The following is a 13,061-nucleotide window of genomic DNA, read 5'->3' as shown; positions in this document are numbered from 1 at the left end:
ACTGCCCTTTGCTCCCAAGTGCTGTCATGTGGTTTGTGAGGTGAGGTGCTTCGTTCACTCATCAAACTTTCATAGTCTGTGAAACAGCAGATTCAGACTAAATACAACATTTTATTGTGAAAGTTTGTTCTGTGCATCTTGATGAACATTTTTGTCTTTTCCAAACAAGATTATTCAAATGAATGACACAACTGCGCCACTACTTGGGTGTATATTGCCACCTACTGTACGGAATCCCAAGAGACTGGCGCATATGTTCATATGTGCATTTCTGTAATGCTGATCAGTCATTTGGGCTGTCAGTGCATGAGGGACCATGGCACTTATACCAGGCCACACAGAAGTCTGGCACAGTATAGTGAAAATCAGAGACGGCCTAAAACTGGACCATGTTTAACTCTGACATCATTCCACTAGAGAACACTGGTCCCTTTGAAAGATTGCTGGTTGAAGGATATGAGGTCAATCATGAATAAAATCCATCACACAGCTCCTTAGGTACTGTTCAAAGGGGAGGTTAAGTTATGCTGTGTTTAACTTCTGTTCCTCCTCCCTCAGCCTCCTGCTATGTACCATGTTCAGGTTCCTCACATGACTGTAAGCCAGACCAAGCCATACAGAACAGGTAAAGGTGAGCATGCATTTTTACAGAGGTGTCTGCATGTGTGTGTCTGACAGAATGATAGACATATTAATGCGCGGTGTTCTTTAAAGATGAAGGATGCACAGACTAAATGGACTATCATTAATTGAATCATTAAATCAGTCAGTTGTCACACATACATAAGGTTATCTGTAAGAACGAAATGACGCATGTGTATATAGTATACATAATAAAGAAATGAATTATTTTTCCTTGTAATGCTCTCTGCCAGTACCCAATATCCAACAGCAAAGACCCGACCAGCATCACCCAGCAGGCACGTCACCCATGATGCACCCTGCCACAGCTGCAGGTCCCCCAATCTTAGCTCAGAGCCCAGCTTACTCCGCTCAATATTTCACCTGCAGCCCTCAGCAGTTCAGCAGCCAGACGCTTATGCAGCAGATGCCCCACTACCAGTCCCAGGTATGTGGAGTAGTATAGGTTTTAACCAGTTTTGTAAATAATTGCATACACCAATCTGAAATAAACTTTATATTCAGTTATAAAGTTAATATTCTTTCATTCATTGATTTTAGGTTTAAGCAAATAGCTCGTTTAGGTCTGAAATTGCTCAACTGAACTGTACTTGATTCAAGTCTCCTATGAGCCAGGAAGCTATTAATTAATTCCCAGTATTGTACAATAGTTAAACAAAAATATTCTCTTTCCAGGCCCAGCATGTGTTCAGTCCTGTTATGCAGGGAGGTGCAAGGATGATCACCTCCAGCCATGGCCAGCCCAATCTGGCCTCCTCCTCTGCTACCCAGTATGGTGAGCAGACCCACACAATGTATGGTAAGAACCCACCCCTACCCTGCTTTACATCATGTTTGTTTAAATCTCTGCCTTTTCTGCTATTTTCTGATATTCAGACATTCCCTGGGTTGCTTTTTGTTACATATTGTACCACTTTTGCATAAGCCTACTTTCTGATCTGGAGGATTTTCCAGTCACAGTAACTACTGCATGTGTTTTGTGTTGGCCGTTTAGTCTCAGCCCCTATCCCCCAGCAGTACCAACATCCTGGTGCCACCCTTCACCCACATGCCCCTCAACCCCCACAGCCCTCAGCCACACCCACGGGTCAGGCCCAGCAGAGCGGGCAGCATGCCGGCACAAGCCACGCTGCTGCCAGCCCCGTCCAGCACCCACAGCACCAGGCGTCTCTCCACCTGGCCAGTGCAGCTCCCCCGCAGCAACAGATGTACTCGGCCTTGACGCCGACCCCGCCCTCCATGACTCCCGGTCCGGCTCCTCAATCCCCGCAGGCTGTCTACATCCACCCTCAGCAGGTTCAGCACTCGTACAATCCCAACCACATGGCTCACATGCAGCAGGTCAGTTCTTCTGATTTTGCCTGGTTGTTATTTTGGCAACTGTTTTACCAAGTGGTCTAATTTGCTGTGGTGTATAGCCTGTTGTATCAGGATATTATGAAAACAAGGTCCTCTCTACAAACCCCATTTATAACCCCATCAACTCAAGGAAAACCAACATTACTGCCAAATTGGAAGGATTTATGTGTTTACAGTGGGGAAATAAGTCCATTTAATTATCAGCATTTAAACACGAGCCTCATCGTCATCTCTTCACTTTACTCATCTCTCTTCCATCGGTGAGGAAATAATCGCTCAAGTCAGTCAGTTCTGCTCTGTTGGCTAAATTTCCCATGTATTTATTATGTCACTTCAGCATTTTTAAACTTTAAAGGTTTCTGTCTTAATGATGTAACAGAAGAGCATTACAGCCAGAATCTGATTACAAACTGAATAGATTAGACTTCTGCCCATTTCACTATGGCCATAGCTAACCAGCAACTCAATCAGCTTTTAGACATCTTTACACAGACTGCCTGCATTTACTGCTGTGTTTGTGGCTCCTTCCACAGCGTGGTCAGACCGGCAGGGTTAGAAAGTAAATGAAAACATCTCTGTGTAGTTTTGGTGAAACATACTTGTGGTTTTAAGTGCACACATCAGAGTGTGTTATCCACAGAAAAAACTCAGTTTTGGTCACAACCTTATTTTTCATCAGTTTTAGTTGTTCACCAGATGGGTTTTCGCAGCACATCAAATAAAGGGCACTTAAACATTCTTCTAAATGGCTGTAACGAGTTAAACATAAAGTGAGCTGCTTTTTTTTTTTAAGGAATGTGCATAAAAAGTGATCTAACCCCCTTTCTTTGTCCGTTAACATTGCAGGCACACATGCAGTCAGGGATGCACGTGCCTCAACATCATGGCACTCCATCTCACCCTGTGATGCTGATGGCTACACAAGCAGGTCCACAGCCACCTTTACCCCAGAACACACTCAATCCAATCCCTGTCTCCTCAACCACACATTTCTCCTACATGGCACATCCTTCAGGTATACAGTCAACTTTCTCAGCAGGACTAAACACTACGAACATTAGCATTAAAAAAAAAAAAAAAAAAAAAAAAAAAGGTGATTTCATGAAGATGGTGTGCAGTTAAATGTAAATTGCGTATCCAAATTAGCGTCCCGATTTTCCAGAGCAGACATGGTGTCTCTGTACTCGGCATATGTGAAAATATAATTTTAACATTGTAATTTTTTTTTCTTCTCAGTACAACCTCACCATCAGCAGCAGCTTTAGAAGATGAAGATCGGCTGTTTTCAGCTGACTCCAGTGACGTGCTCTTCAAACTTCATGAGCTACTGGCTGACCGATCCTTCACCTGCTCCTTCTCTACATGCCCAGTGAAATGGCCACTAAACCGTCTATCATGCTGCACTGCACTTTTGCTAATCTATCAGAAATTAATGCTAATGAGCAAAGTTGCGGTGAACAGATGTTTTTTAACACAAGTTTTAACATGAGGGGACTGTTTTAGACGCCATGAGTGAGAAACTGAATGTCAAGAAACTGGAACTTGCATTTTGTTTGCACCTTCGTAAGTAACAAATTCTTCCAGTGAATTGACGGTATTAACTTTACTGTTAAATGCTGCTGCTATTGCCGTGTTCAAGAACTTGGGGTAAAGAAAAACATACGAAACAAAAATCACTCTAACCAAATTAAACAAAACAAAAAAAAAAAACTTCCAGTGATTTAAAATGTTTGGCAAAAATGAATAATTATTTATTAATCAAACTGAATGGGCCCCAATTACATTTGACTGTCATAAGACTGCTAAGTTAAATAAAATTTTACTTTGTAGATAATATAAATGAATAAAAAAAAAAAAGAATAAAAACATTAAAAAAGTTGTAAAAACTGTTAATGGCTTCTGTGTTTAATTATTGATGCATAGAATGTTTTTGTTGTCTTTTTGATGCGAATATTTCCATTATGGAAAAAAACAAAAACAAAGCTTATGTTCAGTCTATACAGAAAAACCCAACGTAGCCTGTCGGGGGTCGACCCACCATGAGCTTCAGTATGCCTTAGCATAGATGTGTATTATTCATGTTGCTACATGCAAGTGAATCTGTACTAAAGGAATGAACACTTTCTTCTAAACGATGTCCGAAGATGATGGAGAATGCTTTCTAACACATCACTCTAAAATCTCCCATAGGTTTTCAGTTGGCGGTTCACTCCCCAGCCCACATGCTGAAGTGTCCTTGGGCAAGACACTAAACCCCAAGTTGCTCCTGATGGCAGGCAAGGTGTGAGCCTGCCACCACTGGGCGTGTGTGGGGGGGTGTGAGAGAGAGACAGAGACTGTAAAGCGCTTTGTGGAAGCACTGAGGTTAAAAGGCACTATATAAGTACAGACCATTTAAAGCCATGGTGTTGGAGCCCTCTATTATTATTACTATTATTAATGCTCAATAAATGCATTGTAGTTCATTATACTACAGTGCTGTTAAATTCTTTTACCTGTTTGGTCAGAAGCTGTTGATTAATAACAGCAGCTCTCATAATGCCAGCTGTAATTCAAAGCACAGGTTGATATTAATACCCTTATTTAAATGTTATTTCTAAATGAATTCACAGTGTGACGTACGGCAGACACTCAAAATAAATCTAAGGCTATTTAAAAATTGATTATTACTATATACAAAAAAATACTACCATGGATCCGGTTATGCAATCAGTGAGGAAACATCTAGTTAAAATTTATGTAAGGAGTCTCCTGTGCCAGCATTTTAAAAACCAGTTTTCCAACACAGGAGAATCTCCAGAATGGAGGATTTTCTCAGTTTTATTACAAGCTGCATTTTTTTCTGTCTTCAAGATAGAAAAACAGAGAGGCCGGCGAGTGTTTTAGTTGCTATAATGAAGCTTCTTTTAAATGGAATAAAAAGACATTACTTCATTGGCTGCTGTATAAGAGAACTAAACACTTTGGGATGTGATTTTTTAAAAAATTATTTTCCTGGAACCACACCCTCATTGGTTGAGATCCTTAAGTCTGGACTCCTACGCGCAGACATTTTCAAGTTGTTTCCTTATCACAACACTGATGCCATAAAATGCCCATGAGAATTTCACCCTCAGTATTCATCAAAAACATGTTGGAATTTGTAAACAACATCATCTACAAATCAGTTCTGAGTCTTTATTTCCAAGATGGTTTTCATTGATTGATTGTTTTTCTCCATGACGGAGAGAATAAGGTACACAGACAGTATGGGATACTAAACTTTAACGTCAGCTCTACTCAGGGAAGTGGTACATCAGACACGTGTGCCACCACAAGGATGAAATATATGTGTCTCCAGCATCCAGAAAGACTGTGCAATGTGATTTCTGACCAGTACGCAATAAGCATTCCTCCATATTGTCATATTTGTCTAGAAAGAAGAGTTACTGTTGTCTTTAGGCTCATGTTTTTGAGTCTTAAGAATTTGTTGACATGAACAGATATTAATTGCTGCCATTTATTGGGAGGATATTCAACTTATTCACCAGGTATATATTCAGACTTGGTCTGTCTTTCTTCCTTCAACACTATATAACAATCTCCTCAGACATCTTCATCTTAACGTTTGTAATTAAATAAATAAACAAAGCTGTAATCTTTAATCATCTTTGCAGTATGATTTAGAACTCGTGCTAACTAACTGAACTATAAAGAAAAATGAGAGGAGGTTAATTAATTTAAATAACTAATTTTATTGCACACAAGTGTCATTTAAGTAACAATTATGCATATAAAATTAAGTGCTGTAATAAATATTTTACTTTGTGGTAAAAGGAGTGGACTTTCATAGGCGTGTATAAAATAGTAAAAAGGCATTACATCTCCAGTCATGGCTCAATACTGAATGTACATTATAGATTCAATCCAGTCGCATATACCACAGTGATAGTGCTGTGAAAAATTATTTGCCCCATCCTGATTTCTTCTGTTTTTGTGTATGTCTCATACTAAATAGCTTCAGAAATTAAAACAAAATCAAAAATAAAACAAAGGCAACCAGAGCAAACACAAAATACAGTTTTTAAGTGATAATGCTAGTTATTGAAGCATAAACGTGATCCAATACCTACTGGTGAAAACCTACGCCTGTGTGAAAATTTATTTGCCCCCGTAGTTACTAATTCCCAAAATCTATGAAATTGCATTCATAATGGGGTTCAGCTGGACTAGACACAATCAGGCCTGATAACTGCAAACCCTGTTCAATCAAATCAACACTTAAATAGAACTTTTTCCAACAGCACGAAGTTAGTAAAAAGGTCTTACACGGTAACACATTATGCCAAAGTTGAAAAAAAGGTCCTCTAGAACTCCGAAGAACCACAGTGAAAGCCATTATCTCCAAATGGAAAAATTCAGGATAGTAGTGAACCTTCTCAGAAGTGGCAGACCTTCCAAAATTCCTCCAATCGGACAATGACGACTCATCCAGCAAGTCACAAAAGAGTCAAGGACAACGTCGAAGGAACTACAGGCCTCTCTTGCATCTCACTGTTCATGACTCCACTATCAGAAAGACACTGGGCAAAAATGGCATCCATGGAAGAGTGGCGAGGTGAAAACCACTGCTAACCCAGAACAACATTAAGGCTTGTCTGAATTTTGCCAAAACACACCTTGATCCTCAAATCTTTTGGGAGAATGGATTGATTGTTCTGTGGATTGATGATTGGAAAGTGGAACTGTTTGGAAGACAGGGGTCCCGTTACATCTGGCGTAAACCAAACACAGAATTCCACAAAAAGAACATCATACCTACAGTCAAGCATGGTGGTGGAAGTGTGATGGTATGGGGATGCTTTGCTGCTTCAGGGCCTGGGAAACTTGTAATAATTGAGGGAAACATGAATTCTGCTCTCTACCAGAAAATCCTAAAGGAGAATGTTCGGTCTTCAGTCAGTTCAGAAACTCAACTGCAAGACAATGATCCAAAGCTTAGGAGTAAATCCATCTCTTAATGGTTAAAAAAAAGCTAAATTAAAGTTTTGGAGTGGCCTAATCAAAGTCCTGACTTGAACCAAGTGAGATGCGGAAGCAGGACCCAAACTAAAGCAGTTCTGCAAAGTATAGTGGGCCAAAATTCCATCACAGCACTGTGAGAGACTGATCTCCAGTTATCGAAAGCGTTTGGTGGCAGTTAGTGCTGCTAAAGGTGGCACAACCAGATTTTAAGTTTAAAGGGGCAATTAGTTTTTCCCATGGGTGATAGGTGTTGGATATCTTTTTTTGCTTCAACAACAAAAAAAATAAAATAAATAAAAACTGCATTGTGTGTTTACTCAGGTTGCCTTTGTTTTATGTTGTATTTCGTTTGAAGATTTAAAACTATTTAGTATGAGATATACACAAAAACAGAAGAAATCAGGATGGGGCAAATACTTTTTCACATCACTGTGTATGAGGCACATTGTTTTATCAAAAATTATTTAAAAAAAATATTATTTACAAAATCGTATAAACTTCACACTCAAGCAAAAAAAGGAACAATGACTGTTTTTGGCTCTGAGGTAGTAAACCTAAATAAATCCAAAATATTTGCACCTTCAGATTTACCCTCCTCATGTACTCACAGACGCGCCTAGACACAACATCATTTCTGTAGGCTGACAGCTGGGAATCTCCTTCACGCAGGGACTTGGCTTCAGTACCAACCAGAGTGAAGGTTTTGGCTTTAATGCACTTGGCTCAGCATGTGTGTTTGGTCTTTCTCAGGAATGGTGGGGTCCAGCCTAATCGGACTTAAGGAGCGCTGTCTGTCCCTCTCCTGCCACCACCTCTCAGTGTCTGACTGTGAAAATTTTAATCAAAGCATTACATCTTACACTTTTTTATCATTATCCTTACTGAGTGTTACAAATATTTATAATGACTTTTAAGCTGACGAGCAAAACAGACTACATACTTTTTCTTTTCACTTTTTATCAGCAGAATAGAAAGTGCCTGGATTCGGGAAGATTCCATATCTCCGGCTTTCACTTACACACACATATTTGGAGTCACTCAGGTAAGGGAAATCATGGCCAGACTTGGTCAGTAGCTGGTCCAGCTTGTCGACTCGTCTGCGCAGGCCCTGGATGCTTCCCTCGGTCTGCTGCCTGCGCAGACTCAGTGCCTCCTGCTGAGAGAACATGGATCTGCGAAGCTGTGCCTACAGTGGAGGAGCGTGTGAAAAGCAAACCACATAAGATTATTTGGTCATTCAATAGAAAAGTCTAAATATTCATGTAAAATTAATGGTAAAGTCATATTTTCACAATAATGGCTAAATGACACTTTCAGAATATCCCACGGTACCTTCAGATTATCTTCATGTTGCTTCAGCTTCTCTCTCAGCACTTCTCCTCGCCACTGCTCATCCTGCAGACAGGAATCATTCAGTCATCACCATTTTACGCCATCATTCATTTTATTCTACTTAATTAAGTGTTGTTCTGTGTAAATCTCAGTCCGTACTCTGGTGCTGTAGGCTGCTTTTCCCATATTCAGTGTAGCTGATGTGTGGTTCTCCTCATCATCGTCCATGTCTGAAGTGGTCATGGGCTGCAACTCCAGCTTTTTCAAACCACTGTCCAGTTCTGCCTGTACTTCAGCCCTCAGGGAACGCACAGTGTCCTTAATCTCTTGCATGTCACTCTCCCCCTCTCCCCAACTCCATAGCTGAGGACACAAGTACAGAAAACAGAATTCTTTCATAATTAGCAGTCCATACTGACTGAATTTATCTGACTACTTCCAGTGTTGCAAGTCACGAATAAATGTCATTAACCGCTAATTCTATTAACATACTAAACAAACATTTAGGTAACAGGTCCATAAATATGTGGACGTTGAAAAAGTCTTTATTTTAGCGGTCTACCATTTAATAATGAATATGAGCTCAGTCTTTAAGCTTTAATTAGAGGAAATTCACATCCAAATAAGGTGAATGTAGGAATTACAGCACTTTTTATATGTGGTTCCTCCTTTTATGGGACCAAAAATAATTTGACAAACTGACATTCACAAATTAAATAGTCCTTTTTAATACTTGGTTGCATCGGGTCATTGTCCATCTGCAGTGTGAAGCACCGTCCAATGAGTTTTTAAGCATTTGGCTGAAAGTTTGCAGATAATACAGCCCTATACACTTCAGAATTCATCTCGCTGCTTTTGTCAGCAGTCACATCATCAATAAATACAAAGGAACCAGTTCCACGGGCAGCCACACATGCCCACAATATAAGATGAGATGGTATACTTCAGTTCATGAGCAGTTCTTCCCTTCTCCATACTCTTCTCATCTTTTAAATATGTTTTTGGCAAACTCTAATCTGTATTTGAGGCGTAACAATGGATTTCTTCCTATGATAAACCCTCTGTATTTACTCTGGTGGCATTCTCTCTTGATTGTTGATACTGACACAGATCCTGCTTGGAGCAAATGCAAAGTTTAATAAGTTCATCTGCTGGTTACTACGATGATTCCACCTTATATCCAACAAACATTCAACCACTTGTTCCTGAGACATCGATCTAATAAGCAGAGTCTGCAGGTGCAGGTGGCCACAGTCAGGGGTTAAGCAGGAGTAAACAAGAGTGGGATTAAAAGAACAGTCCTATACACAGCTTCAGGTATTCTTATAGAATATACTATTTTAAACCATTTTGTGGCAAGGAGTCAAGGAAATAGCTCTCACCTCAGCCTGCTGAGTGTCAGAGAGACTGCGGCTTATCAGGGCCTCTGCACGCTCCCTCTCACTGGTTAGAGTTCCTTGAAGAATCTGGATGTCAGAGCGGCATGTCTCAAGTTCCTCCTTTGCTTCTCTTTGCTCCTCTGTGCTGGCACATAGCCTAGCCTCACTCTCAGCCAGGTCTTGCTCTACAAACAAACACACCCCTGTTTTCACCACTAGAGTGAAATACATCTAAATATAGTATAAACACTAACTGTGTTTGAAAGCCTGCATGCCCAGAGCTCAAACAAGTCAGTAAGGTCCGATATTTCAGTATGAACGCAATGTAAAAACATCTGGATGGGGGTCTAAACTCACCCAGCTGTGCTACTCTGTCCTGCAGTAAAGCACACTGCTGCTGATCTGCCAACAAGAAGCGTCGCTGCTCTTCTAGCTCCTCCACAGCAAGTGTGACCTGCTCCATCTTCTCCACTCGCTTTGACAGAGCTTCCTCTAGTGCCTGCAGCTGGGACTGCAACTTCTTCTGTTGCTGTCTCTGTAGCTCCTCCAACTCTAAACTCTGCTGCTGTTGGATCATCAGGCGCTAAAAACAAAAATAGTTTAAAGGAAAAGGTGACTGCACCTATAAAACTTTCTTTGAAACATATACCATTGAATATTCATTATGTATGTAACTGTGGTTCTATTTCACCTCTCGACAGTCCGAGGCAGAATCACCTGGATAATGTATATGCCCCAGTGTCATGAGAAACCAACACACTTTACAAGAAATTTGTTCTGAGATGATGGCTGCATTCATGCCACTAGGAAAGGTTAACTTTGCAGAAGCTGGAGAAACTTCCTGGAGAAGCATGCCATTAACTAATGCCCATAAGGAGGAGCTGTTCCTTGTACAGTGGCGTGTCACAGTTGGGGGTGTCTATAGGCCATAGGTCTATAGGTCCACCACCCAATGGGCCAGTCTGTGCTTAGACAAGGGAGCCCCTCATATCTGTCTTCTGTGACAGATGAACAGTTGGGCTGAGGGTCAGATGGTTACGCCAGATACAACAAGGAACACCCCGCTTGCCTTAATGAAATGCTATAAGATCAGTTGATTGATTTGTAAAACTGGGTGAAAGGACCTTGGACATAAAATCCAGGGTTCAACCACAAGGTCATCCCAGAGCCACCAACACATGTAAGTTCAGCTTATAAACAGAACTTTTGGTTCTCCCAATCTTATTTTTACTAAAGTGCTTGCTAGCAAAAAGATACATGAGCACTTTCCATTGTCTAGTAGACCCTGAAGAAAAATTTAATTGTGCGGTGCACAGGATCCAGTCAAAATGAATAACATTTGTAGACCAACTTCCAACAGGCATACAAAGCCTATGTATTGGGCGACTCGTGAAATGTTTCCTGGAATGCAAGGTTACAGGCTTCAGTTCATTGTGAGAGACAAAATCTATAGGCACAGGTGACCTGATTGGAAGGCCAAAACTTTTCATTTAAGAGTGGAAACCAGAAGTGTTGCCAACCATCCTATGCCTAGCTGCTGAGTTCTGTGCAATGTGGGAAGAATATGACCTAGAAATATTTACAGCATAAATTAATCAACAGCTATTTGATCAAACAGCACAAAAAGCTACTTTACCTCCTCCTGTCGCTCAAATTGCATCTCTTTCTTTTCCACAGATGCCTCAATCTCCTTCAGCTGCTGTTCCAGTTTGTCTATTCTTTGTTGTCTCCTCTGGATTTTGTCCTGCATCACAGCCTTCTGGTGCTGCTGCTGCTTCACAAAGTCATCCTGCTCTTGCCGAGCATCTTCTACCTCCTGTGCACAGAAAAGCAACGCTAAAAACGCTAAATGTATTTTTATCATCAGGGATAGAGCACAGTTTCCTGAGGGTAAAATCTGTGGCTATACATTATCAACCAATAAATACAGCAAAACCTCAAGGAAAGTAACCACTTTACGTTACAAAATTATAGCTACAGTACTGCCATTTCTCTCATTCTAAGACTCTGAGTGTATGTGTCTTACACATTTTAGACTGCCACTATATTTGAGTTTCTTATTACATGAAAACATGTTGAAATTCATGTCCATGGTAGTCAGGATGAAAGATGCTCTAGAACTTCTTTAGCAGTTTAAACTCAGGTTAAACACACAGGTGGATTTTATACACACCTTTCTAATTTTCTCTAGCTGAATTGTTGAGTGTGCAACATCTTCCTTTAGTTTATTCAGATCCTTAGATTTCTCTATAGGGAGCAAAAAAAAACAACAACAAATTAACCACACATCACATGAACATATGCCAAATATCAAGGGCACTACTGACAAATAAAACCAGCTGCTCCTTTTCCATTTAAGAACCAAGGTTACAGATTTAAAATCAATTTTACTGGTAGAATTAGTGTTTTAATAGCACATCTCACAGCTGGTGTGGATTTAAATGCTTGTTAAAACGCATGACTAGAAGGTGCACCATAAAAGATTTCAATTGTAAACTGGCCTTTAGTAGACACATTTGTTCTTATTTGTTACTGATAAAATAATGAAGTCTGCTGCATTTAGTTACTATTTGGATGAACTAGCCTATTTATGTTGAAGTGGGGTTATATAACAGGTACATTTTTGACCCATTCCACCCACATTAGTGAAGCACTTTCATATATGACCACTAAAGTATCAAACAGAGATCAAACATGTAAAAACTGACCTGTGCCAAACAAATTTATTATCAATTAACTCCAGCTTCTGTTAACCAGTAATTATGCACAAAAATATCTCAGTTCAGACCGCTCATATGAATGTCATATCTTAATACGGCTCAAACCTTCTAGCTGTTTCTGGGTTGTGGCCGCATCTCTGGTGAGGTCTTCTCGAATACTCTGGGCATGTCTGTGCTCCTGCTTCAGCCTGGCCAGCTCTGCCTGCAGTTTCAGCAACTCTGCCTCTGTTTTCCGCACCCCCTCCTCTGCTGTTTCCTGACATCTGCCACATCAGATAGCACTGGTTAAAGCCACTTTAATACAGCTCACAAAGTCAACACAGCTGTTTATCATAAACCTTAAAGACTTTTAAAGAAGTGTAAATGCAGCAGTATCACTACAAATAAACAGAACAGGTAACTGTAACTTGGAGCTCTTACCTCTGAGCATGTGAGCGGCGGGCCTCCAGGCTGGTGCACTGCTCTAGCAGGCTGCTCCTCTCTATGGCTGCGGCATTAGTCTGCTCTTTCAATGTGAGGATATCCTGCTCCTGCAGCCTTCTGTGCCTCTCCTGCTCTGCCTGCTGCTCCTGCAGCTCCTTCTCCACCACCTGCACTTCCAGACGCATCTGCAAGGCACAACATA

At 40.6% G+C, this 13,061-nt stretch overlaps 2 protein-coding genes across 9 annotated transcripts in view; one reads left to right on the top strand and one right to left on the bottom strand.

Moving 5' to 3' along the window:
- The window catches only part of atxn2 (ataxin 2), a 43,074-nt gene extending 39,184 nt beyond the window's left edge, over positions 1 to 3,890 (top strand). For 5 of the 7 annotated variants that reach the window (XM_053610291.1, XM_053610288.1, XM_053610289.1 and 2 more), the window contains 6 exons: positions 559 to 631; positions 876 to 1,069; positions 1,318 to 1,441; positions 1,637 to 1,983; positions 2,848 to 3,016; positions 3,238 to 3,890. In XM_053610291.1, the coding sequence (XP_053466266.1) occupies positions 559 to 631; positions 876 to 1,069; positions 1,318 to 1,441; positions 1,637 to 1,983; positions 2,848 to 3,016; positions 3,238 to 3,266 (936 nt within the window). In that variant the 3' untranslated portion in view covers positions 3,267 to 3,890. The remainder of the gene's footprint in view (positions 1 to 558; positions 632 to 875; positions 1,070 to 1,317; positions 1,442 to 1,636; positions 1,984 to 2,847; positions 3,017 to 3,237) is intronic. The other 2 variants (XM_053610290.1, XM_053610287.1) reach the window with 1 other exon arrangement.
- Positions 3,891 to 5,719: 1,829 nt separating this feature from the next.
- cntrl (centriolin) overlaps positions 5,720 to 13,061 on the bottom strand; it is a 45,790-nt gene continuing 38,448 nt past the window's right edge. For both annotated transcript variants that reach the window (XM_053610284.1, XM_053610285.1), the window contains 10 exons: positions 12,857 to 13,044; positions 12,542 to 12,699; positions 11,890 to 11,963; positions 11,353 to 11,532; positions 10,074 to 10,299; positions 9,720 to 9,901; positions 8,497 to 8,700; positions 8,338 to 8,400; positions 8,024 to 8,191; positions 5,720 to 7,831 (listed from right to left, as the gene is read on the bottom strand). In XM_053610284.1, coding sequence (XP_053466259.1) covers positions 7,715 to 7,831; positions 8,024 to 8,191; positions 8,338 to 8,400; positions 8,497 to 8,700; positions 9,720 to 9,901; positions 10,074 to 10,299; positions 11,353 to 11,532; positions 11,890 to 11,963; positions 12,542 to 12,699; positions 12,857 to 13,044 — 1,560 coding nt within the window. In that variant the 3' untranslated portion in view covers positions 5,720 to 7,714. The remainder of the gene's footprint in view (positions 7,832 to 8,023; positions 8,192 to 8,337; positions 8,401 to 8,496; positions 8,701 to 9,719; positions 9,902 to 10,073; positions 10,300 to 11,352; positions 11,533 to 11,889; positions 11,964 to 12,541; positions 12,700 to 12,856; positions 13,045 to 13,061) is intronic.

The sequence above is a fragment of the Ictalurus furcatus genome, chromosome 22, assembly GCF_023375685.1.
Source record: "Ictalurus furcatus strain D&B chromosome 22, Billie_1.0, whole genome shotgun sequence".
Taxonomy (NCBI): Eukaryota; Metazoa; Chordata; class Actinopteri; order Siluriformes; family Ictaluridae; genus Ictalurus; species Ictalurus furcatus.
This window is presented reverse-complemented; position numbering and strand designations above follow the sequence as displayed.